This window comes from Eleutherodactylus coqui, chromosome 10 (assembly GCF_035609145.1).
Source record: "Eleutherodactylus coqui strain aEleCoq1 chromosome 10, aEleCoq1.hap1, whole genome shotgun sequence".
NCBI classification, from domain to species: domain Eukaryota; kingdom Metazoa; phylum Chordata; class Amphibia; order Anura; family Eleutherodactylidae; genus Eleutherodactylus; species Eleutherodactylus coqui.
The window spans coordinates 96,400,080-96,427,646 of NC_089846.1; the positions used below are offsets into that span (position 1 = coordinate 96,400,080).

Genomic DNA, 27,567 nt, shown 5'->3' on the forward strand with positions numbered 1-27,567 from the left:
GCCCAAATATAAGAAACTGCAGCGTGTCCGTCTCGGCCCGCAGTCCAGGAAAACCGTTCATGGAAATAAACAGTGACATGAATGTAATTTCTATGTGTGAGTTCTGTACCTATCGGTATTGGGCGAGACTCGCCTGTGTAGCTACACCCCGGCTCAAGCCATCCACATTACATTCACCATACATGTAAAGGTGATGGCAGCTTCCCCGGCAGGGTGGGGCCAGCGTCAGGTAACACAGCGGGGGCCGTGGTAGGACAGCAGCGCAGAGGGGTCTCCAAGCTTATAACTAAAGCAAAGTACAGCGATCTGCCTGGATGCCACCAGCGCTCAGAATCAACTTCTCTTGCCCCGCTGCTGCAAGTGGGATTACCAATGTGAAGGCCCCCCCCATTCCTCTATGTACACCTCTAGTAGAAGGCAAGATATAATTACTCTGTACTCACACACAGCAAAGATGTTCGGGCCCGCACGCACCACCAGATGCTAGACTGGGGGATTCCGGAGACTTAACAAAACACTTACTTATTTTTCGGATAAGTGAAAATTAAGCGGTTGTAGTCCTACCCATCCTGAGACTGGGGGTCTGGTTGGTCCCCAAATGAACATAACTAAGGCTGTACAGGCGTGCCACTGCATTCATTTCAATGAGAGCATCCAGAAGATTGTGGAGCACTTGAAATTTTCGGCGCCCTCATTGGAGCTGCGCACACCTGCATGGCCTCCCCTCTGTTTATTTGGGAACCGACTGTATCCCTGTTCTCGGGATTGGTCGTGTTTTTACCTATCCAGTGGTTGGGTGAAAACTTGGAAAAAAAATACAAAAAAAACACTTATGAGTTATCCACAGACTAGAACATAACTTGTGGATAGGTGGGAGTCTCACAGCTGGGACCCCTGCCGATCTTGATGAAGGAGGAGACTGAATGAAGTGTTGGTCATGCAAGCGCACTGCCATTCCCTTCACTTTCAATGGGGCTGCGGAACTACCACAGTAGGTGTCGTTTGGGTATTTCCGTCAGCCCCATTGAAATGAATGGAGCGCTCCATTCACAGTGAGGTCACTGCGGAAGGGGAAGCGAGACCCTCAGTTACAGGTAGAGCAGGAGCCTTGTCCTTGAGGAGGGCTCAGTGGTGAGCCCCCCACCGATCAGCGCGTTATGCCCTATCCTATGGGGATAGCTTGTAAATGTGGTAAAACCCTTTAGGGCTCATGTCCACGGGCAAAATAAGAATTAAAATCCGCAGCGGATTTTAACTCTTCTCCTGCCCGCGGATCCGCACCCCATAGGGATGCATTGACCCCCCCGCGGGGTAGATAAATACCCGCGGATGGTCAATAAAAGTGATTTAAAAAAAAATGGAGCATGAAAAAATCTGGACCATGCTCCATTTTCATGCGGGTCTCCCGCGGGGACGGCTCCCGCGGGCTTCTATTGAAGCCTATGGAAGCCGTCCGGATCCGCGGGAGACAAAAATCGGGATTTACTCACACGCTCCGTTTCTTCTCTTCGCGCGGCGCCATCTTCTCTCCGTCGCGGCCGGATCTTTTTTCTTCGGGACGGCGCATGCGCGGGGCACGTCACCGACGTCATCATGCGCATCCGCCGAGCCGAAGAAAGAAGATCCGGCCGCGACGCAGAGAAGATGACGCCGAGCGAAGAGAAGAAACGGAGCGGATGGGAGGTGAGTTTATTCTCATTTATTCCTATTTTCAGCGCTCATGTCCGCGGGGCAGGAGGGACCCGCTGCAGATTCTCCATGGAGAATCTGCAGCGGATCTGATTTTTCCCGTGGACATGAGGCCTTAAGGAGCATTTCAAGCTGCAGTCAAGTCGTCGGCATGTGATGATCTTACTGCACATCTTCTATAGATCTCCTTAAATAATGGAAACCAGCAATGACTGATGGGAACAAGAGACAGAAACGTGTTTTTGTATCCAAAATGAGAACTTTTATATACAAAGAGCTGTACAGAAATGTTAAATAGAGTCTGATGAGCGGCTGCAGCTGACATCTCCGGCCCGTCTTCCTGCAACGCAAAAGACAAGTCATCAGATGGGGAGCGAGACGGAGGAGAGAGCGAGCGACGCCTGCAAGACGGTACATTATACGACAGATGCAACAGCTTTAACACTTTTCAACCCAATCTCCCTGCCACCCGCATCCCCCACAGCTCCTATTTTGGGTGGTAAAACACGTTGTGAATTCCTTGGAATTACTCAACAAAAACACATTGTGATGATTTTATTAGCAATTTTTTGAACATAAAATGTGAGCGTTTCACATCGGGAAGATAATTTGTAATAATCCTGTAAATATATATTAATACAACATATAGCTATATAAGATTAATCATTTCTAATGATCGAGAGAGATCCCTGTGATAAACCCCATTTACACGCAACGATTATTACTCAAAAGTTGCTCAAATTACGTCTTTTGAGCGATAATCGTTGCGTGTAAATGCTACCATCGTTTGCTTTTCGGACGAACAATGATTTTATGTTGAGTATAAAATCTATTGTTCGGCCGGGCAGCTGATAGCGAGGACTGCACGCTGTGATTCTCTACGGGAGCGCTGATAACTTATCTGCTGCGGGACTGCAGCTGAATACAAAGGGGATGTATGCAGATAACAGACCATCTGCTGCATACAGCTCAGGGAGGCTCATTTACATGCAAATGAAGCTAATAAGCTACTAATAGGCATTAGTGCCCAATAGCAGCTTTTGCAAAATGATCGCTCAAACTACCTTTTGAACTATCATCTTTGCGTGTAAATGGGGCTATACAGTAGCATACAGAGGCATCCTATAACTGCAAACAATGTATATAGCACATGTTTTTAAGGGCTCGTTCACACGGCCGCATGAGTAGACCGCTGCAAGTCTTGCAGCCCCTACGTTCTACCCACAGAGGAGCCAGCAGAGTTCGTGTACGGGCTGTGATAGGCACAGCGCACGCCCGGGATTCTGACGTCACAGATGTGGAGTGTCCCTTTCTTTCTTTCAAATCCCCCGCTCTGTACAGAACGGGGCTACGTATTAACTCTGTCCCTTCGCAGGCACAAAAAGGGACAGTGTTTCAATACGCAACCCTTCAAGGGCTTCATATAAAACATGGAGAAATACAGCATGCTACGATTTATTTCTCCAGTGTTCGACACGGATGTCCCGTCGCAGTTCCAACGCAGGTGTGATTGGAGGAATGAAAGTCCATAGACTTTCATTGTCTCCATGCACTGCATGTTACGCACAGGAAATAATCGGTGACAATACACCCGTGTGAATGTGCCCTTACAGTACGTAGGACAGAGCTCCAACATCAGAGCTATGCAGGGAAATCTGAATGTCAAACGAGGTCCAACACGGGGGTTGTCGGAGACGGTCATGATTTTTTCTGCTGGTGGTCTCTCTGTAAGGCCTCATGCCCACGGGGAAAATCAGGCCCGCTACGAATTCTCCATGGAGAATCCGTAGCGGGTCCCTCCTGCCTCACGGACATGAGGGCTGAAAATAAGAATTACTCACCTCTCCGGACGCTCTGGATCTTCCCTTCTTTGCGGCCTGATCTTCTCTCCATCGCGGCCGGATCCTCTTTCTTCGGCCCGGCGGATGTGTTCGGCATGTCGGCTGCGTGCATGCGCCGGGCACATCCGCCGGGCCGAAGAAAAAAGATCTAGCCGTGAAGAAGGGAAGACCCGTACCGTCCGGAGCAGGTGAGTTTAAATCAGTCGCGGGTCTCCCGCGGATCCGGACGGCTTCCATAGGTTTCAATAGAAGCCTACAGGAGATCCGCACGAAAATGGAGCATGGTCCGGATTTTTTCCTGCACGCGGGACCCACGCCTGGTATTTAACTACCTGCGGGTGTCTAATGCATCCCTATGGGGCGCGGATCCGCGTGCAGGAAAAACGCTCCGGATTTTAATTCTTATTTTGCCCATGGACATGAGGCCTAAGGCTTCTTACACACGGGCAAGCGCAATATTGGGCTGTGAAACTCGATCACCTGCGTGCGTTTTACATGGGGATATAAGGCGTTTGCATGTCAAAAAAGCCTCATATCACTTTAGTTGAAGCTACGCTCCTCTGACATGGCTTTCAACCATGTCGGAGGAAAGGCAAGCACTTTCCATTGTTTTCAATGGGAGTATATGACTCCACGCCAATACTGGAGCAGCCGGGGGTTGGTATTGCATGGAATCCAAAAGGGTCTGTGCCTGCACTACCAAACCAGACCACAACCGTATGGACGTCATTCTCCGCTTTCTGTGCTGTCCATAACCATCTGATCAGCCAGGATGCTGAGTGGCAGACCCCCATGATCATCTATTGATGGCCCACCCCGAGGACAGCTCATCAGTTGTAAAAGTCCCAGACAACCCCTTTAACATGTGAGATGCATCACGGTTATGAACAGGTACCTGAGTCCCAGAAGTGCAATATGGCCACCATTTAGCCAAGTTCTTCTTTGCTTTTTCCTGCTTGTTTCGGCATCTTTTTACTGCTGGCATCTTCCAGTTCTTTGGACCTGTAGTAGTGTGGCGCCACCTCGAGGAGCCAGGAGCTGTCAATCTCAATGATCTGCAGGTGTGGCAGCAAATTAGTAATCTCCCAGACAGAACATGAGGCTGAGTGCCCACGCTTTAGTAACCGCACATGTCCAAAGTCCTGGCCACCTGCAGTAGCCAATGGCCGTATGATCTGCCCGGCCTCATCAGTAAGACCACACTGCCATTTGCTACTGTGGGTGGGCGGTATGCATGCCGCTACCGAAGTGTGAAGACTCAGCCAGCATTTAATCCCATTCATCATAGACTTTATCTCCTTAGTGACACGGCTTATTTTGGATGCAACAATTTTGGGGGAATTTCATTGCCACTTTTCAAAAGCTGTAACTTTTTTATTTTTCCATCAAGATGGCCGTAAGAGGCTGGTTTTCCGCGTTGTTGTAGTTTTAATTGGAACCATTCTTGGGTGCATATAATGTATTGTACAACTTATTTTTTTTGAAAGCAGGGAGAGAGAACACATTGTTACAGTGTTCTTCATGCAGCATACACGACACGATACAGGTCTTCCTGCGGGTCGGTACGATTACAACGATACTAAAATTATTATTGTTTTCTAGGTTTTGCCATTTTTGAACAATTACAACCCCTTTTTAGGAAATTTCTTTTTTGCATCGTTGCATTCAAAGTCTTATATCCTTTTTTATTTTTCCCTGGACGGAGCTCCGCAAGGGATTATTTTTTACATAACAAGCTGTAGTTTTTATTGGTGCCATTTTGGGGAAACTACAGCTTTTTAAAAAGTACTTTTATTGCATTTTTTTTTTGAGGCAAAGTGAACGAAAAAAGCATTTTCTCCATTTTCTTAGCTTTCTTCTACAGCGTTTGCTGTGCAGGAAAAAGGGTGTCTAATCGTTATAGATGCGACGATACAAACCTTTTTTTCTACTTTTTAAAAACTTCTTTAAAAAAAAGAGGGGAAGTGTGCAAAAAGGGTTTTTGTTTCCTTTTATTTTTTTACACTTTTTTACATCCCTGTATGGGACTTATGAAGCTATGATTGCTGTGTAAATACACTGTAGTACTTCTACACCGCAATGCATTATCACTTCTCAGAGCATGGCAGACCTGAACGCCATTGACTGGTGTCCGGTTACCATGGCAAATCATCGGCCCTCCAAAACTACATGATAGAGGGCCAATGACGTCCCAGAAGTAGCTCTCTCTCTCTGTGAAGCTTTTGCATGCCACGATCAACATTTATTGCAGCATGTAAGGGGTTAATAGCATTGACTGGTGTTCTCACTGATCCCTGCTGTTGCAATTGGAGGCTTGCTATCGTTCACAGCTGGCTCCCGCTTCGGATGGTGCAGGCTCAGTTTCTGAGCCCATACCATCTATAGGGTGTAACTACCTGGGGGCAGGAAGGGGTTAAAAGTTAACATCTGGCCTAAAATCAGAACAAAACAAAACAAAAAAATGTAGTAAACCTGTGTGAATTCAACCTCCGTCCAGTTCAGAATTGCGGCGGATTTTGCACTGGTAATGCATGGCATTTTACGGCACATTACATGTGGACTTTAAAAGCCCACAGTGAAGGGAATCCGCATGGCAGCAAAAGCAGGTTTTGCAGAACTTCGAGTGAAAGCTGCAGCCAATTCCACAGCAGAAGTTCTCAGCTGTATCTGGATGTACCACAAGACCATCTGAAACACTCAGTACACAGAACTGTATGATGGCGACATCGACCCACCGCCCAGACTACCCTCTAACCCATAAACCATCTGCAACTACCGATAAGACTGATAAGACCTGCCCATATAATAAGCTTTACCCGGTTTTCGGGGAAGGCTTGAAATATAAGCCACCCCCTTCCCCGAAAATAAGCCCTAGCTAACCTACATTAAAGAAAAAAATAATCTATCCTCAACTGGCCAGTGAATGACATCACTGAATGGCTAGAGCTCGCAAAGAGTGGCAGCATCAACGGTGTGTTCAATAAAAATCAGCTTTTATTGCTCCATGCTCATAAAAAATACAGGCAACATTTTGACTCTAGTAGTCTTTTTCAAGCCAGGCTTGATGCTGCCGCTCTTTGCGAACTCTTGACAATTGAGGGGACTGGAGGTCCATGGTCCCCACTGTAGCTTGGTATGCCTGGATACCTTGCTGATTACTTGCATCTGACACAAGTGCCACGGGATTTCCCTTGTGTTGAAATCACTGAATGGCTGTGATTGGCTCATTGAGCGCCGGCTTGAGGCGTGGTGTTCAAATCCCTGTCACCAGAAAGAAGTCGAGATGTCAGGGAGGAGGACACTGAAACTTGCCGCAGCGCCGCCGGAGACCATCGTGAGGCATGGGGACGCCATGGACCAGGTAAGTATAAGCGCCCGCATCAAAAATAAGACACTGTACTTCTTTTGGGGCAAAAATTTATATAAGACAGTGTCTTATTTTCAGCGAAACGCCGTAGTGATAAAGCCAGATGGAAAGAAGTATAGGGAACCTTAGAGAGGCGATAGAGGAAATAGAGTATCCTATAAGGTTCTCTGGCAAGTAGAGAGTGATCATGTGACCCCCGACTTGCCATAACACATACCGACTCGTACTTATGTGCCTGCAGATCTCACCTGTCTCATGAACTCCTTGGTGGTGAAGACCAGCTCATGGTAAATGACCCAGCGCGGCTGCTCCTCGTGTAAGCTGCTGTTTGGGTGGATGAATACGGACTGTTGCTGTTTTACAGTTTTGTATCCGCTGCGGGTAAGCCTGGCCGTGTGGTAGAAATACCCGGCTGTGATCGCCTGGCAAGTAAGAACACATGAGGAGTGGTGAGAACGAGTCAGGTGACAACTGGATCTTTCATAGTGGAAATCCGGTAATCCTTTCTTCACTGGACCAGAGAAGTATAAGGTGCACTGCGGATTGCCCATTGTAAAAGCATGCAGAACTCCATGCAGATACTGTTCTTGGTCAGACTTGAACCTACAACTCCAGCACTACAAGGCCGCAGTACTAACCACTGAGCCACCACACTTCTCCTTTCTGTATCAGAAAAGGAGAATAAACAGTGAAAATAAAACTCCATACAGATGTTGTCCTAGATAGTTGTGAACATAGAACTCCACGCTGAAAGGCAGCAGCACTAGTAACTGAGGACGAGAAGAAGAACAAGCAGAGAGGGAACATAAAAACTCCATGCAGATGTTGCCCTCGGTCAGTTTTGAATATAGAACTCCAGCGTTGCAAGGCTACTGTGCTAACTGAGCCACCACACTTCTCCAGAGGAGGAGAAGCAAAAGAACAAACACAAAGAGAATATACAAACTCCATGCAGATGTTGTCCAGAATCAGCCGTGAAACAGGAACTTAGCACTACAAGGCAACAGTGCTAGCCACTGAGTCACCAAGGATCTTCCTTCTCCCGCTTCTCCAGAGGAGGAGAAATAGAAAATTATCTCATTCTCAATCTCCTTCTTCACTTTCCTCCTCTATTCCTTCTCCTTTGGAGGCGGAGGAAGGCGGCAGTACAAGCACGGTGGCTCAGTCATTAGCTATGTTGCCTTAAGAGTGCTAGGGTTCTAGGTTCTGACAAAGGACAACATCTGCATAGAGTTTGTATGTTATTTTTGTGTTCCTCTGTCTTCTCCTCCAGAGAAGGAATGCCAAGTATGATGGCTCAGTTATTGGAGTTGCAGTGCTGGAATTGTAGGTTCAAATCTATATCTGGATGGAGTTTCTCAAAGCCCATGCAGATGTCCTTGATGGGATTTAAACCTAGGACCCCCATACTAGAACTTACACACAGATTTTATCACTGGCTTATCATGACAAGCAACACTATGCCTCCCCCTCAGGTCCTGCACTGGGCAGAACAGAGTCAGTTTGTGGCATGTTTACAGCCCACCAGGGGATACAGAGAGCAGATTTACTAAATCCTGTCTAAGGCCGGCTTCACATGAGCGAGAAGATCGTGCACGATTTGTGCGTTGCGAGATGCACAAATATAAACCCCATTCAAAAGAATGGGGTCATACACGAGTGATTTTTTTTCCCCGCATGGCACTGCAATGCGATGCAGGAATCAAATCGCAGCATGTTCTATTTTTCTGCGTGCTCTCACATTGCAGCCCCACTGTTTTTAATGGGACCAGCAGCAGTGTTGCACCACGTGCTAGATGCATGAGATGCAAGGTCTCCATTAAAAACAATGGGAGCTACTCCGTGAACCTCCACCGTGGCCAACAGCCGGGCTGGAGCATCCCTGCATCGCCAAAGCAATGTGATGCGGTTTTCATATGAAAACGCCAGACAATGTAAACTTAACAAGGTAGTTAGAAAATCACAAATTTATCATAGTGCCACAGGCTGGCTGATAAATTTGGCGCAGCTTTGGACACTTTTACACCTCTTAGTGGATGGCTTAGTTTACAAAAATATTTTGCACCAAACTTTGGGCGCACATTTAAGGCTACGCCCTATACCACTAAGTCACACCCCTTGTTAGGGGACACCACAGTGTGCACGGCATGTACCAGTTTTTTGGCGCAAAACGGGAATGAGAATTCTGCCGTGCTTAGCTCAGTAAATCCCCCTTATAATTTCAAGGATTTTTCATATTTGCTTACAATTTACTTTCACCCAATATTTACATTGTGTGCAGGATTAGCGCTCCCCATGGTGGTGCTTATTTGTCTGTACCTTGCGTATTGGCACCGTATCCCCTTCACAGGATGTCAACTCGATTTCTATCCGTGCCATGAGTCCTTCGAGCTGCTCCCGGACATCGCGGGCACGGCGGAGGGAACGAGCTTGAATGAAGTTCTCGTAACACCACTGCAACGAGTGTCCCGTCTCCACCCACTGAAAAAGACAAAAGGGAACCTGGTTACTCAAATACGACCCAGAACGTTGAGCCGCAGAGTGCTGCCCGCTTCTCACACTCCAACCTCAGCGCTCCCTGCATGTGACATGGGGAGAAAGCCGCCATGTTTTTGTAATCCTGTACAATCTCTTTAATGCCTGTGAAGTTTGCACATCCATACTGTCATATACATATACCTGTGTGTATACATTGAGCAGCACCATGTGGTCTCCGCCGGGCACAGTAAAGTTGGCGCGCGCCGTGTCGGCATGAACCAGTTTGTCTTTTGGTCGGTAGAAGATTGCATTGTTTACAGACAGCATGGCGGCGATGGTCAGAATCTGCTCCGAACAGCCGTACCTTAGAGAGAGCAGGAAGAAATATCCGTGAGGGCGACTAATAGAAAAACACGCTGGTAGGTGACAAAGAGTGGAAAGGTAGGGGGGCAAACAGCGGCCGCGGCCGGCAATTTGACTCACTTTTCAGATGCCAGGATCATCTTGGATAACATGGGGTCCACGGGGAGCTCCGCCATCCTCCTCCCGAGCTGCAAACACAAAGGAAACAGTCAATAAGGAGGAGACGAGGGATGAAGCAGCATCGCTACATCTTTAACTGCTACACCAGCATTACCTTGGTAAGCTCTCCTAGATGGTTCAGGGCCCCGAGGGCGTACAGCTGCTCCAGCGCCAGAACCAGCGTCTCGTGGGGTGGAGGGTCCATGAAGTCAAAGTGAATGAGATCATTAATACCTGGAGGAGAAGACGAGAGGCTCTGACTGCGTGAAGATAGAGGAACGCGAGACCAGCCTACCAACAGATCCGTTATATACGTGTACGTATACAACGCTCCATCAGGTTAACCCTTTCTTTAAATGAGAACCTGTGGGCAATCTACCGTTCGAGGCAGCCCAGCAGCCAGAACCCCTGAAGATCAAGTGCCCAACAGTCATCCCAGCAATTATCAGGTGGGTGATGATCGCTCAGTGAATGGGGGTGGAGCTGGCAAGAGATCTCTTCCACCTGCTTGCTGTAAACAGGCGGTCACTCATAGCTGACTGATAAACGAATTATCGTTAGTCATTCAGTCACTAGCAGCGTTTATACTGAGTGATTATTTTTGAGATTCGCACAATCCAGCGACAATCTGAATGATAATCATTTTATGTAAAAGGTCTCTAAGAAGTATTCCCGTACGTTGGTACAACCCGATTACCTCTGCTACAGGCCGCAGCCTCCTATGAGGTCACGAACAGCGTCCACCGCTCACCTAAACTTTTCAGCAGCAGGACGACGTTTCCTAGGTTGGTTCTCTGGATTTCCGGCACCGTTGCATCTTCCATTTCGTTCTTGTACGCCCACGCCGTATACAGGCGGAAGCATTTTCCTGCAGCGACACGGCCGGCTCTCCCGGCTCTTTGGTTGGCTGATGCCTGGAAGAAAGAAGGGGCAAAACAGACCCGTCACCAAGTACCATATTCCAAGCAAAGGGCAAACGCCGTGACAACAAAACAATTGTGAACACCTGCAGTAAATCCTGGAGCATCTCTTTGCACTGGACTGTTCCTCGGTTGTGCTTCCTGGGCATATATGAAAATACAGCGCCACAATCTTAGGGCCCTCATAACAAATTATAGTCTAGTCATGCAAACTCATCAATGACAGTGGAGCTGGACGACTGTATGAGGGTGACAGGAGAAATAGTGGTCTCTAAAAATTCTCGCAGTGGGACCTGACCCAAGCCCCTGCAGAGAGTAGCGTGGCACTCACCTGCTCCCGCAGCCCTGAATCTCTCACGTGCCGCCTGCCGGGCAAGCAGGCACATGCGCAGACCGGAGCCAGCGGCCAGGGAGTGACATTTCTGTGCGGGGCTCTGCGTTTTGTTTTCTGCGCATGATTTCGCGCAGACAAATCGCGGCCGTCTGCATAGGATTGTAATGCAATCCTATGCAGGCGTGTATGGGCAAAAATTCTGCGGGAAATCCCGCCGCGGAATTTCTGCCCATGCGCAGGAGGCCTAAAGCAGTCGTCCAGTTTTGGGACAAAACTTTGTCCTGGGATCAGAAGAGGCAGTTAAATTACCAGCTATTGGCCTTCAGTGCCGCTGCTCCTCTGATTTGCTCATTTTGAGTCCTGTTTTCTATCATCCAAGATGGCTGACACAATCTTTAGACTACCTAATCCCCACAATTGTCAGTGTTAAGGCCCATTTAGACACAACGATTATCGTTCAAAATTCACTCAAAAGCCATTTTTTGAGCGATAATCTCTGTGTCTAAATGTTCCCATCTTTCACTGTTCGGCCGAACGACGGTTTTCAGTTCTGCTTGAAAACCGTTGTTCAGCAGAATGGCTGATAAGCAGGACCGCAGGCTGTGTTCTGCCCTAGGAGAGGTGATTACAGCTGATAACTTTGTTACAGCTGTTCTCAGTTCTCAGCCCCGCCAGCTGATAAGCAGGAACGCATGCTGTGTCTGCTGTCTATGGTGCTGAATTCTCCAAGTGAGCCCATGGCTGAATAATGGAGCCAATTACAGAGCTCAGACCTCCTACTGAGTTCTGTAATTTCCATGCAAATTAAGCTGATAAAGTACTAATAGCAATTAGTGCCAATTAGTACTTTATGCAAAACGATCGCTGATTGGCCAGAGCTGCTCACATGATCAGTGCTGGCTAATCAAAGGGCAGTTCACAGTGTGCATTAAGTAGCTAGAAAATTGCAGCTGCCATCTTGGACGTACTGGTGGATGTGAGGGACATTAGCAGCCATTTATATACATCCCCCCCCCTAGTCCTGGAACAGAATTTTGCCCTGAAACCAGAGGGCCACTTTAGAAGGGTTGAACCACAATTGACTTTTATCACCTTTCCATAGGATTGGTGATAAAACCGATCGGGGGAGGGGGGGGGGGGCTCACAACCAATACCCCCACCTATCTCCTTGGAGCTGCTGTCAGAGGCAGAACTATGAGAAATTATGTATCATGGAGGAGAAACACTTCATGCCCTCATCGAATATAAAGGGATTGTACAGGTTTGCAGTAAAAGGGTGGGTTTTAATTTTCAAGAAAGAGTGCCACCCATGGCCGTGCCTGGAATAGCATCCTGGTAATATTTACTTAAAGGGGTTGTACCACAATCGACTCTTATAAGTGCCGGTCTCACTGCCGAGATCCCTGCTGACCTCGAGAACAGGGGTCCCATATGCCCCTCTTCTCCTCATTGCGCCTACTGCAGTTAGGAGAAGCTTGCATGGAGCTTTGGCTGCACATGTGCGGTGCCACTCCATCCTCTTTCAATGGGACCACCGGAGGTAGCAGAGCGCTTGTTTTCCGCTGTTCACATCCGCCCCATTGGAATAAATAGAGTGGCGCAGCGCATGTGTGACCACCGCTTCATTCAGCTTATTACTCACTGCGGGGGGAGGGCGGTGTGCTGTGAGCCCACAACGAGGAGGACAGGGGGACACAAGACCTCATTCTTGAGATTGATGAGACCCCCACCGATCATCCTGAGGAAAGGTGATAAAAGCCAATTGTGGTACAACTCCTTTAAACGCAAAGTCTGCTTTCACAATCAATTTTTTTTTACTTCTCTCACATAAAACGAACGCTGAAACATTTTGCAGTAGACAACAATTAAAAACTTCCCTACTACTTTCATTCTTTAGTTGCTATGTAGACTACATGTTTCCATGGTAACAGATCACAAACTGCGTAGTCGGATCTGGCTGTCAAATTCCCTTCCACTTATCTCCTACCTCTGGCTTATCTACCAAACGTACGTTACCACAGAGTGGGGGGCAAATGGGAGAAGGAGCGAGACTGCAAAACTGCAGGATGACGCTGCGCAGAATCTGTTACCATGGAGACGCATCATCTGCAGGGGAGCTGCGGAAACTATTTTTCATTCACATCTACCGCAAAATGGCTTCAAAATCCACATTATGTTTATTAGAACACTATGTGTATGTGAAGGAACATAAACAAGTGGGAGGAGTCACCTTAGAGCAGGGAGTGACAATGAGGGACTCCATCCCGGTCCGGGCGTTATAGCTCTTCTGCTTGCAGAACCCGGGGTCGATGACGTAAATGATTCCATCTATGGTTAGTGAGGTCTCAGCGATGTTGGTGGCGACGACGACCTTGGAAGGAAGAACAACGGTTAGCACGCCCTACAGCCAATCGCTCCTCCCTCGGTCTCCGTCACCCTCCGAGTCGTCCCCATACCTTTCTTGCTCCAGGCGGAGTGGGGTCGAATATCTTGGCTTGCATGTCGGACGGCAGGTTGGCGTAGATCGGTAGGATCAGCATCTCCGCTATCTTGGAGCCGAGCCGACGACAGCGCTCCTGTAACATCTCGCAGCACGCCTCGATCTCCTCCTGCAGACGAGCATCACAGCAGACTATGACTACGTGTGCAACGGTGGAGCGTCCGTCTCCATTGGGGCGCGATGTCCAGTGACTCGTTAGATATAGTTTACAATACAGCGAGGTTCAGAAAGAGAACCTGAAGCTTGTGGACCCCCATGTTAAATCTGTAAAGGGACCCCCAACCCTGGCGTCTGATGTCGCAGGGGAAAAGTTCCTGAATACAGATACAACCGCATTGGACTTCAGTGACATCTACTGTGGTGTTGTTACTGCCCCCTCACCCTTGTGGCAACATGTTGTAATGACACACTGTAATAGAGATGTGGTTTGTGTGCATCCAGGCTATTCGTAGGCTCGTCAGTCCTCCACGCCAGCAAGAAGGGTATCAGACTTGTAAGATCACACGTAGGAAACAAATACAACCTGTGCAGACCACCAGCTCCTGGCGCCCCTCGGGGTCTGTACCTACCTGTCCTGTCAAAAACACCAAGATGTCTCCAGTTGGCTGCGTGACGTGAATCTGCAGGACAGACACCACACAGGCCTCCAGGTAATCGGCCTCCGGGGCCTGCAGAAGAGGAAGGACATGAAAGGGATTAAAAGGAATGTGTCATCCAGAAAAGACCGATTGTAGAAATCACTTTATATTATGTATATTTTTAAATTATTTTTTGTGATTTCTTTACATTTTTCAATGTCTTGATGAATATTCTTAAAAATCCTGCAATCCTGCAGTTCTCACACTAACCACTAGGCCTTATAGCCTGACACTTCCTTTGCTGTAGAGAAAACTTCTCAGCCATCATCTCATGATCATCACAGACAGGATTACACTTATCTACAGATAACACAGGATCCACCATCCACAATAGGTGATGTCACAGCTCACCTCCTCCCCTTCTCTGCACAGGTCACAGAGCACTCTTCTATAAAAGTCCATAGGTGATGATCAAAGTTCACCCCCATCCCTGCACAGAGCACATTCCTAACACTCTCTTATAGAAGTCTATAAGGGATCGACAAAACCCACCCCCTCCCTACACAGAGCATGCCCATAACACGCTCCTATAAGAGAGGAGCTGGTAGCAATCCCGATGTCCCATCTTAGTAAATACTTCTATCCTGCATGAAATAATTCTGTAGCACCTCTTTTTATTTCTCCAGAATTTTGTGTTGTGCTGTGTTCCTCTGTTATTCCTCCTGGAAATGTATGAATAAACTGAGAAGTGCGTGTTACCATTGCTCTTGTCGAATCAGTGTTGACGGAGTCCTGTATAAGGACACTCCCTACTACCATGGGCAATGAAAACATCAGTTGCCAATTTATACATACTTTTCCAGGAGGAACAATAGAGAAACAGCACAAAAATAGAAAAAAGGAAAAAAAGAGAAAGATACATGTCATTAACATGTCATGAGGACGCCCGACCCATCTTCAAACGCCGCTACTGCTTACTGGTATATAGGAAGGAATTCATATAAAGGTGATGCCCTCTACTGGAGAGAAGCAGATGGCAGCTCCAGCAATAGAAACCAGTTATTAGCAGTTACAATCAGGGAAAGCTGCAGGCGGCCGCACCTTCCTGCTACAGTGACCACTACAGGGAAAGAGTGGTATTACATGAAGCCTGTACAAATGAGTGGACCAGATAATAATTCACAGTTGCATGAAGTCCACGAATGTAGGGAACCGCTTTGTGTGTCCACCCCAGACGCCGGTCACGTACCTTGGTGTAGTAGATGTCTACAGGATACCGTCGGCCGGGGATTCGGAAAATGGGAGCATCATCGAAGAAAGAAGAAAAGCGCTCTGTGTTGAGAGTGGCGCTGGACACGAGGACCTTGAGGCCCGGGCGGAAACGGGCGATGTCCTTAATGAGACCAAAGAGCACGTCTGTGTGCAGCGTCCGCTCGTGAGCCTCGTCTATGATGATCACACTGAGGAGAAAAGCGCGTAACAAGAGTCAGGAGCGCACGTATGTAACCCCCGGCCGCAGAACGGAGGCGGACACAGTACCTGTAACTGGCCAAGTCCGGCTCAGTGAGGAACTCGCGCAGCAGCATCCCATCAGTCATGTACTTTAGGACGGTGCGCTCCGACGTGCAGTCCTCAAACCGAATACTGTACCCCACCTGCCAATAGACAGCGGCGCATGTTACAGATGGCGTTCATCTAATGAGTTATATCTGCGCTCACTGGGTGACAACTAATATGGTCCCTATAATGGCACCCAGAGGGGTTGTCAGCCAGCTCTCCTGCAGGGTACACACGCCCAGCGCTGCAGGGGTCCGTCCCCTGCTCAACCAGACAGATAAGACATTAAACTCCTTTCCGCCAAAGGACGTGAATGTATGGGAAGGGGTTCCCATGAATGGACATAAACTAAAGTCATATGGATGGTGCAGGCTCAAAAACTGAGCTTGCACCATGAGCCGGCTCTAACATACAGCCACCTTCCCGCTGCAACAACAGGGATCATTAATAACACTGATCCCCGCTGTTAACCCCTTACATGCCGCGATTACTTGAGAATGGCTTGCAAGTTATTCAGCGAGGGAGGACGCACCCCATGTGACATCGGAAGTCCACTATGCAATCGTGGGTCTGCCATGGCCTGTGATCACTATAAGAAGCAGTAGTATTGCATAGCATGTTCAAGCGTTGTAAAGAAAACCTCCAAAAACGATGGTAGAATTCCTGCGTTTTTTTTCTCGCTGCCTTCCAAAAGAATTTAACCCTTTCCAATCCCCTGTCTGACGTCTGAAGACATTATGATTTAAGGCTGTACAGCTCCAATGTTGGAAAACAGCCATCAGGGTTCTCTTACTGTATATTGCCAGCCTCTCTGCTGTCGAAGCCTATCCAACGTGTCACCTCATGCAGTACTGGCTTTAGCCAGCATATAGCGCCATTGTATAATGGCAGAAAAAGAGTAAGCCCCCTAGGAAAACCAGGATACAAATTGGATTGGAAAGGGTTAATAAAAGATATGCAATACATAATATGAACCAAAAAAATGATACCAATCAAAACTACAGCTTGGGCTCATAGGGCCATGAGGACAGGAAAAGAAAAAAAAAAGTTATGGCTTTTGAAAAGCAGAGATGAAAATCCTCCCCCAAACTGTTCCGTCCCTAGGTCCAAAATAGGCTGTGTCACTCGAGGGTTAAAGACTCCAGAATGGGGAGCCGGCATCCTTACAGGGATTCTCATATTTAAATACCATATTAATAGAAGGCTTCTCTGTCTACCAAAAAAACATTTCTCATTCATGTATTACACAGAAAGCCTATTGATTTCAAAGAGAACTGTGTAATTCTTCATTTCTCCTGCGGGGGTGCTGCAGAAAAACTGAACACTTGCTGACAGTTAACAGATTACAGTTGATTGCTGGAGGTTTCAGTATCAGGACACCTTGTAATCAGCTGATCAAAAAATGGATTGTCCAAAGCAGACCGCCACTTTAAGAGACATCTATCTCCTTTCATGGCGGCTTTCTTCCAAAAACAGCATCACAGTTCTACTAATCTTACATGATCTTTGTAAGGTTTCATCCTTGGAGTAGATAAAAAAATGATGTAAAAGTGTGTAAACTCATAACAACTGGACAGTACCGGACACCTGCAGTGCACCGCTGCCGAGACGCAGAACACTACTTACCTCATTGCCCAATTTGACAGCCATTTCCTGAGCGACGCGGGAGGCAACGCTCATTGCGGCCACTCTCCGAGGCTGAGTGCACCCGATCTTCATTCCTTTATGAGTATAACCCTGTACAGGGCAGAGAAGGATGGAACAATGACCGGCGGCCTGCATGTAGTCGTGGCGGGATCCGTGGGAATACGCAAGGTTTAGCCACTTACCTCCTCATGCAGGTACTGGGGAATCTGAGTTGTCTTGCCAGAACCCGTCTCTCCCTCGATGATGAGGATCTGATGATTGGCGATGGCTTTGAGAAGATCGGAGCGGTAGGGGAAGACGGGCAAACTCCGCCGCACCTCCTGGATAGACAGCTTCTGCTTCTCCAGCTCCGATAACTGTAGAGACGTCTCATCCTCCTGAGGAGTGAAGACAGAGGACTTCATCTATAGATCAGACGTTACCGCTACATCTGCCCACTCTCTCCTGACAAGTCTGTTTCAGTAAATACTCCCATTCCACATGAAGAACTCTACGTTGTGCCGTTCCTCTGTTGCTCATCCTGGAAATATATGACTAATCTGACAAGCAGGTGTTACCATCCCCACTGTGATCACTGATGTGACGGCGCCCGAGTGTGCAGGGATCTCACCTTCTCCACAGTCCCTTTCATCTGTGTGGCGCTGACAAACTGGATGACCTCGTCTTCCTCCATCACGTAATCATATTCTTTCTGACCCCGGACATGGGCGTCTTTGGCTCCAAATTTCAAAGCCGCTGCTCCGATGTGCTCCTCCTCCCAGCGCCTTTGTTCTTCCCTAGGAGCAAAACGTTCTTCACTGATCGATTCCTCGTAGCGGTCTGGAATTTTCTGTATGGCGATAAAACATAATAGTCAGTCGCATCTACAACTGTAGTCTGACCCTGCAGCGGAGTGCTGCCCTCTACAGATTACACGAGAGGGTAGTGAAGACTAGTTCTTAAAGTTGCTTCATTTTTGTAATGCATTGAAACAATTAGAAAAAAATAGATGCAAAAGTGTTCACATCCTGCAAATTCTTAGGGCACCTGTCACCAGGCTCATGCTGCCTGAACCCAGGACAGGTACGTGCACTGCGCCCATGTAGGTGTTATTCTAAAGTGCTGCGAAGTCTCACTGCGTTTTGAGTAATGGGGGCGCCAGCCTCTCCTCACTCCGATCATCTAGAGCGATGGCACTCTCCCAGATTCTGTATAAGGACAGACCTGTCTCTCTTAATGATCTAGGCGGGGAGCGGCTGGTGTAACACCGCCCCCTTGACTCAGCATGTCTTTAGGAATCAAACTTAAAAGTATGCTTTGGCTAACTTCACATGGGCGAGCATAATATGGGAATCCCGCCCCCATATCGCGCTCCCCACCATCTCAAATCCCCATGAATGCAAGACGCTTCCATGGCAAAACAGCCTCACATCACTTTGGGGATGAAGAGAATCTCCCCGAAGGCTGACAGCCATGGCGGTGGATCATGGAGTTTCTGCCACTGTTTTTAATAGGAGATATCACATCACATACATCCAAGATGCAATGCTGTCACCGGCCCTATTGAGAACAATGGGCAGTGCGATGCGAGAGCACTCACAAAGATAGAATATGCCGCGATTTGTTTCCCACATAGCATCGCCGTGCCATGCGGGAAAACATCGCTCATGTGTATGAACTCATAAACGCCCTTATCTGGGCAAGTATTCCAATCACAAAGTATGAGAGTGCCCTTTGAATCATGGGATAACATACAGGAATACCCCAACGATGGTACTACATTGTGACGTACTTTACTCCGACTCTCCTCTGGCATGAAGTAGCGGTCGTGCTTCTCCATACGCTCCTTCTCTCCGGCTTTCTTGTACTCTTTGGCCAAATCTCGAACTTTCTTCTTGTAGTCGAGGTTTTTCTTCTCACTCGCCGTTAACTCGGTTTCCGTAAAGAAGTACTCCTCGTCCGCTATCTCCGCTTCCAGATCCTCCAGTTTCTCCTTCTCTCTCTTTCCGAGATAATCTCTCCGTGACTTCTTCCGCAACTCTGGAATCTGCAGAGAATAGAGAAAGATGGTGAAATACGAGGAAATGGCGTCGGCGTCTGATGGGGCTGAGCGGAAAGCTACTTGTCTAGTACTGCAGGTCAGTCCCATTTAATTGGGCATGGTTGAGCAGCAGTACCCGACATGGCCAGTGGACAATAGTGGCACCATTTTTGAAGGAAAGTAGACGTATTTTAATATCCTACAAACCCATTTTACTGCTCTGGTATTAAAGGGGTTAATCCCACAATATAGATTTATGGCCTACCAAATAAGATATTCCATAAAAGTGGTTCCAGTGATCCAAAGCATGACATTCCCCATTAACAATGCAGAAGTGTGCGGCCACTTGCATTACAGCAGCTAGATGAACAGTCACTATGCTGTCACCGTACTCCCATTCCCTTTAAAAAGGGCCTGTCATGTCCTCGGGTCAGTGGGGACTAGAGAAGAGAAGGCCTGGGAAAAAAAAATGGAGGGAAAAAATAAAAAATGGGAAAAAAAAATAAAAAGTTTTTCCCGTTTTTTTAATAAAACCATTTTTTTTCCAGGGGGAAAAAAAAAGGGTGTAGAATCTGTTCTTTTCCAATGATAAATAAAACATCTATGACACGGAATTCAAACTACATAACATACAAAATGGCTTTAAAAAGAAACAGAAAAAAAGAACAGTTTTTTCCCCCAATTTTCAGGTTTTTTTTCTAGGCTTTCCCCATCTCTAGTGGGGCCGGCTCCATAGCAGCAATAGTATGTGACCTGTTGTGATCGGTGACGATGGACACATATGGCATCCTGCAGAAACTGCATCCCACCAGATATACATGTACGCCATTTTGCATGATGGAGGGGCGGCGGGGGTTAATGATGAGATCGACCACAAGGATCCACTCCTGCATCCATATGTGGGAAGTGGAAATCTAGCTGCTGGTACGCTGTGGACACACTGACTAACGCTCACCATCTGTTTACGGTCCTCTTCTGCCATTTTGAGTCTCTTCTGCGCTTCTTCATAAGCCTACAGAGGAAAAAAAAACCTCTGCGAATCAAATTCCAAGCCATATAACTTTCACCGCAGCAGACACAGTACCGCTGTCATCCACGCTCCATTACATCATGCATCAGCACTTACAGGGGGGCTCTAGACAGAGGATGAGGGGTCTGACCGCACTCCGCTGTCTCTGGAACGCTCAATGAGTCTGAATGGAGTGACAGCAGCGACTAACACTCCATGTAAGCTCCTCCTCGCTGTACTCGTAGGGTTGGGGTGCACGGAGGAACAGGGTCCCCTGATTCTAGCAACTAGTAAGGGTCCTGGAGCCCACTCATCTAACATTCACCAGTCCAGTAAGGAGGCCATAAGTCTTCCAGGCCCGTGCATCCCTTTAATGTGAGGCTTATTAGTATGTTACAAGTGCCCTCTGCCCAGAGACCCCGGGGGGCAGCAGGGGGACAGGATGCAAGAAACAATTATTAAGGGGATGAGCACCAATAAATCTTTTCTAACATGTGACGGGGGACGCGCAGGAAGAGAACATTGGGGAGGGGGAGATTTCTGGTGTCCTCAAGATCCTCAGCAACTCCTAAGGAAAAGAGCTGCAGAAGGCGATGTGCCCTCAAAGTCCCCTGGAGAGAAGCTGATGGGACGTATAGTGTCACCGATAGCAATGGGACTTAAAGGGGTTTCCCAGGAATAGGTCAGCAATAGTTGATCAGCAGGGGTCTATAGCTCAGAATCTCTGCAGACCAGCTGACTGAAGTGACAGTGCCGCTCGGGTTAGTGCCACGACCACTTCAGTCCATACCAAGCACAGCGCCCTACGTTGTACAGCAGCTGCGCTTAGTACTGCAGGTCAGTCCCGCTCACTTAAATGAGAATAAGCTATTCTCAGGCCATGTGACCAATAAATGAGACATTACAGGCCTGAGAAGAGGCCATGGGGCTTACCTGAATGCCACGGCCTCTTCAATGGACTTCTGCTAAATGATAATTGATGACCAATCCTGAAGACTGATTATCAATACTGTAGTCTGGAAAACCCCTTTGAAGCGACCTTCCACTTCTGGACAAACAACGATGGCAGCACCGCTTCTCTGACTACCTGCTGCAGAATTAGTATACTTCGGTAGTCTAAAACTCTAAATCCTGCTCTGATTGGCCAGCACTGATCATGTGGGCAGCACTGATCAATCAGAGCAGCATGTAGAGTCTTAGACTATTGATGCATACTAATACACAGTGTGCAGCATGTAGTCAGAGGAGCGGTGCGGCCATTTTTGTTTGGCCAAGCCTGGAGGGTCGCTTTAAATGTTCTCGTATCTGATCGACACGACACAAGGGGCGCCTCACGCTTTGTGACTTGGCTGACGTGTCTCACCTTCTTATCCGATCTCTCCACAATGTTCCTGGTCCTTTCCTTATCTCGCTGCTTCACCCGCTCTGCGAAGGCATCCCTCTCTTCCAGGTCCTTCAGCCTGGCCTGCTCCTCCTCATCATCATCATCATCAGAGATGACCTGTGGTGACGGCACCTTCTCCTTCCTGGTGGCAGATTAACCCCTTAAGGACATGGCCTATTTTGGCGTTAAGGATCAAGCGATTTTTGGTATTTTTCCATCTCCATTTTTCAAAAGCCATAACTTTTTTATTTTTCCGCTGACGCGGCCGTATAAGGGCTTGTTTTTTGCATGGCGAGCTGTAGTTTTTATCGGTGCCACTTTTGGGTACATAGATTACATTGTAAAACTTTTATTTTTTTTTTTTTTTGATAACAGGGAGAGAAAACGCAACTATTCTGCCATAGATTTTTTTTTTTACAGCGTTAATCATGCAGCATAAATGACACACTAATTTTTTTCTGCGGGTCGGTACGGTTACAACGATACCAAAATTCTTATAATTTTTTTAGGTTTTTACACTTTTTTGCAATAAAAACCCTTTTTTTTGGAAATCTTTTTTTTTTTCTCTATAGCTGCATTCAAAGTCCTGTAACTTTTTTATTTTTTCATGTACGGAGCTTTATGAGGGCTTATTTTTTGCGAGACGAGCTGTAGTTTGTATTGGTACCATTTTGGGGAATGTACGTCTTTTTTGAGCACTTTTATTGCATTTTTTGGGAGGCAAAATGCTAAAAATTAGCATTTTGCCTCTGTTTTTTAGCTTTTTTTTTTTACGCTTTTTGCCGTACGAAATAAAAAGCATGTTCAACTGTTTGTACACGTCGTTACGGATGCGTCAATACCCAATATGTGGGGTTTTAATTTTTTATAACCTTTTTTTATGCCAATATTAGAAAAAGCATAAAAAAGGGGTTTTTTTTGCATTTTTCTTTTCTTTTTTTTTCACTATTTGAGTCCCTCTGAGGGACTTGCAACACTATGCCTATGATCGCTACTGCTCTGCCATGTCTTATCGCTTATACAGCGATCATAGGCAATACAGGACGCTAGTGTCTGGCGTCCTGTTGCCATGGTGACAGGCCGCCGGCCGGAAACACAGAGGGAGCGCGTTCCCTCTGTGAACTCTTTCCTTGCCGCGATCTACTTAGATCGCGTCAGGGAAGGGGTTAACAGCGGGGCGTGCATCTCCGATGCCCCCCCGCTGTTGCAGCGGGATGCCGGCTGTGACTGACAGCCGTCTTCCGCTGCGGGATAGCGTGAGGTCAGTCATGATCTCGCGCTATCCCGATGACGTACTGGTACGTCATTTTGCGCGAAGTACCAGCCTGCCATGTCGTACCGGTACGTCATGGAGAGGGAAGGGGTTAAGGAGTCCACTCACCCTCCAGAGACTATGAGGATACATTCACCCTCCCCCCGCGGACTGTACTCACTGTGCGTGGTCGCTTTCGCTGTCAGATGACTCCTCTTTCTTCCTCTTCCTGAGATGTTTCTTTTTCCTCTTCCGTTCATCTTTGCCCATCACCTTTTCCTCCTCTTCCTCGCTGTCCTCCAGCAGGGTGTAGGACTTGTTCTTCTGCTGCATTGCTAAGGCCTCTCTCTCAGCGGCTCTTGCCGGACGCTCCACCGGAGCCTTACGGGGGATCTACAAGAGAGAAGATATGAAGCTGGTACAGTCAACGGCTCCCATTACATATATACCCTACGGTGTGACCCCTCACCTTCACCCACAACTCCTCTGTGAAGCTTGTACACCTAACGGCTCCCGTTATATATATACCCTATGGTGTGACCCCTCACCTTCACCCACAACTCCTCTGTAAGGCTGGTACACCCAACGGCTCCTGTTACATACATACCCCATGGTACGGTGTGACCCCTCACCTTCACCCACAGCTGCTCTGTGAAGCTGGTACACTCAATGGCTCCCATTACATATATACCCCATGGTACGGTGTGACCCCTCACCTTCACCCACAGCTGCTCTGTGAAGCTACACCCAACAGCTCCAGTTACATATATACCCTACGGTTTTACTCCTCACCTTCACCCACAACTCTTCTGTGAAGCTATACCCAACGGCTTCCGTTACATATATATTTTACAGTGTGACCCCTTGCCTTCATCCATAACTTCTCTATGAAGCTGGTACACCCAACGGCTCCCGGTACACATATACCCTACGGTGTGACCCCTCACCTTCACCCACAACTTCTCTATGAAGCTGGTACACCCAACGGCTCCCGTTACATATATACCCTACGGTGTGACCCCTCACCTTCACTCACAACTCCTCTGTGAAGCTGGTACACCCAACGGCTCCCGTTACATATATACCCTACGGTTTTACCCCTCACCTTTACCCACAACTCCTCTGTGAAGCTACACCCAACGGCTCCCGTTACATATATATTTTACAGTGTGACCCCTTGCCTTCATCCATAACTCCTCTATGAAGCTGGTACACCCAACAGCTCCCGTTACATATATACCCTACGGTGTGACCCCTTACCTTCACCCACAACTCCTCTGTGAAGCTGGTACACCCAGTGGCTCCCGTTACATATATACCCTACGGTGTGACCCCTCACCTTCACCCACAACTCCTCTGTGAAGCTGGTACACCCAATTTCTTCCGTTACATATATACCCTATGGTGTGACCCCTCACCTTCACCCACAACTCCTCTGTGAAGCTGGTACACCCAACGGCTCCCGTTACATATATACCCTATGGTGTGACCCCTCACCTTCACCCACAACTCCTCTGTGAAGCTGCGCACTTTCTCCGTCATGTCGATGGCTCCTGTGTCGTTCAGGCGGCTTAAAAAGTCTGTGGCACTTGAACTTCGCAGGGCGGTGCCGATAAGGAATTGCGCCACATGCCGATCACTCATTCCAAGGACGTCGTGAAGCCTTTCCTTCACCCACACTTCTATCCCGTCCATTTTGGAGATCTTCTGTGGTTCTCAGATATGGCGGTGGTCTGGACGTCATACAGAGGAGGCTGGAGGAGGACATCAAGAAAAATAAATACAGAAGTCTGAGGTAGCGGGTGCGAGGAGCAGAAGCGTCTTACAGCCGGGGTCACAATAGCGCACTGTTTTTCTATTTGGCTACACCACAAGCAGTGAGAATCTATGGATCCCCGCCCCGACAGACAAGATTGGCGCCCAACAGATCTTATCAGCTATAATGGGGTCCATCGGGTCACATTAATCAAAATAGCGAAGGAGTCTCCAACGTAGATGAGTACAGAGACTTCTGGACGTTTTACAGTTGCCATGACAATCCCTATACTTAAACGCTTTACCTTCATCTCTCCGCGCCTGATGAGAGATCGGAGGGGATGAGGAAAGAGACACTTTGACCCCTTAGTGACTGCAATACACCTCATTACTTACCTCACAAACGGTCTCTAAACCTGCACGTACACATTTTTAAAGTGGTGGTTTAACTGACTACTGACAGCCAGGCTCCTGCTCTAACCGCCAGGAGGGGAGGAGCCTCCGATCCTGGCAGTTTAACCCCTTGCATGCCACAACAATCCTTCTGTCACCCATCGTCACTCCGCAGTGTGATGGCAAGGTACCCATGAGTTCCCATTGTAGCTGGCAGCCTGACAGAGGCCTCCATGTCTGCCGTGTAATTCAGCCTATTAAGCCCCACCTCTGGGACAGTCTAATAGGCTGAAGTCACAGGCTTAGTAGATTAAGTAATGCAGTGTACTATCCCAGCAATCAAAGTATCACATCGTCAAATCCCTTAGAGGGACTGAAAAATAGTCAAAAAGAAAGTTGAGTAATGTTCAATTTTTTAAAAATCCAGTAAAAAAAACAAAAAACCAAAACAAACACATTTTTCCCACAAAAATCATTTTTCAAATGGATAAAATATCATTCTTTTTTTTAAAAAAAAAGCAGCACATCTTACGGCGTTTGTACCGACCCGGGCAGTGGAAATGTTTTGCCGTTTATCGCACGTGGTGAAGGCCGTAAAATTTGTTTTAAAACCGAACGTCAGAATTGCTATTTTTCTTTAGTTTACCTCACAAGAAGCGTCATAAAAAGCAATCCAAAAATGGCAATGACCTCAGAATGGGACCACTCTTCCCGCAAAAACCAAGACCTCAAAGAACTCCGCTGCCGGACAATTAAAAGCGTCATCGCTCCTAGAACGCGCGATGTAGATTCAACATTCTTAAAAGGCCGGGCTCACAAATGCTGTGTACACAGCGCAGGGTTGTACCGGCGTGCCGAGCCGCCATCACGTATGTCTGCGCTTACAGCACATCTCACGCAGTCCTGCACCCGCCCCTCACCTCCCCCCCTCCCCCCGCCGCTTCCCTTGTATTGTTTCCTAGCAACAAGCATATAAAAGCACCACACATACGTAATATAATTGCGTGCGACAGTGTTTTTATACACACCCATAGATAACAGCGCGGCTCCATCACGTAACACGCAGGGAAATAACACGTGCTGCGCTCTTTTTAACACTCGTATTATTTGCAATTAACATACACAAATGTGAATGAAAGAATGAAAATCAATGTACTTCCACTGACTCCATTCACTGCTTATTATGCAATGAAATTACGCTCGTGTGAGTCCGGCCTAAAATTAATGTTTTTATTGTGCAAAAATAGTAAAAAAAATAAAAATCTCTAAGACCTGGTATCGCAGTAATCGTGCCGCTCCAGATAAGAAAGTTATATGTTATTGTTACCAAATGGCGAACGCTGCAAAACAAACCCGAAAACAATAACAGAATTTTAGGGGGGTTCCAACTCCGCCAGAAAAAAAAGTAATAAACGTTCTACACTTTATATGTACCCCGGAGCGTCCCACAACAAACGAGCCCTCATACAACGGGTTATAGCTCCTGCGAGGCGAAAATGAAAATCGCTTGGTCCTTGAGGCACAAAATAGGCCGGTTACTAAGGGGTTAAAGACTCCAGCTTTGCCAATGGCCACCATAAAGAAATGTGTGAAGCCAAATCAATCACATTATAGATGTAATGGGCCTCAAGCACCTAGAAATCCGCACAGACTAGTAGCGCTCAACAACCAATCAGATCCCAGCTTTCATTTTTGCAGAGCAGACTGAAAATAAAAGCAGAGATGTGATTGGCTGCAACGAGCAGCACTGACGCTTTACGTCCGTACACGAGGCCCAATCACTAATCACTGCCCGGTAGTTGTGGCTCACCAGTCGCTATGGCACTACAAATCCCAAAAGGCCTTGCGCCTCCTTATTGTTCTGGTGTCCCGATATTACAGTCCAGTAACGTGTATGCAGCGCCGGTAACTCACCTGCAACGGAGAAAAACAAACTTATCGCCCGTCACCCCCACAGGAGCGAGATACGGGCGCGTACTGATGACGTCAAGCGATCTCTGAGAAGCGCTACTGCATCTTGGAACGCATCATGCGGTTCAAAGACTTCACGTCCTGACGAGCCTACTCTTAGTGCACATGCGCAATGGTGATTACTAGAGGCCCAAGTGTACGAAGCGTCTTGTCTCCTTTCTGAAGCTGTCAAAAGCTCTGTTGGGCTTCGAAAATATGGCGGATCTAATAGAATTTACAATTGAAATAGCTCTATCATATTAAAGGGGTACTCCGGAGACTGGACACAATTTTCTAAATTTCCCTAACATTCCAACTTATTGTCATTATTCCAAACATCCATCAAACTGGACTGCAGTACCTTTTCTTGC

At 47.5% G+C, this 27,567-nt stretch overlaps 1 protein-coding gene across 2 annotated transcripts; it reads right to left on the reverse strand.

Annotated features, from left to right (window-relative positions):
- Positions 1-1,928: 1,928 nt before the first annotated feature.
- DHX16 (DEAH-box helicase 16) lies at positions 1,929-27,272 on the reverse strand. 2 transcript variants are annotated; one of them, XM_066581566.1, is made up of 22 exons: positions 27,161-27,272; positions 24,596-24,852; positions 23,280-23,491; positions 21,826-21,988; positions 20,409-20,465; positions 19,205-19,459; positions 18,044-18,262; positions 17,616-17,810; positions 17,413-17,523; positions 15,769-15,884; positions 15,479-15,689; positions 14,221-14,319; positions 13,608-13,760; positions 13,382-13,522; positions 10,649-10,811; positions 10,013-10,131; positions 9,859-9,926; positions 9,577-9,739; positions 9,217-9,378; positions 7,146-7,319; positions 4,426-4,585; positions 1,929-2,029 (listed from the first exon to the last, which is right to left on the reverse strand). In XM_066581566.1, exons 2-21 carry the CDS (start codon positions 24,791-24,793, stop codon positions 4,457-4,459), a joined length of 3,108 nt encoding a protein of 1,035 aa, XP_066437663.1. In that variant the 5' UTR covers positions 24,794-24,852; positions 27,161-27,272; the 3' UTR covers positions 1,929-2,029; positions 4,426-4,456. The 2 variants fall into 2 exon arrangements, with proteins under 2 accessions (XP_066437663.1, XP_066437664.1); XM_066581567.1 differs by lacking the exons at positions 24,596-24,852; positions 27,161-27,272 and adding an exon at positions 23,568-23,588.
- Positions 27,273-27,567: the final 295 nt, after the last annotated feature.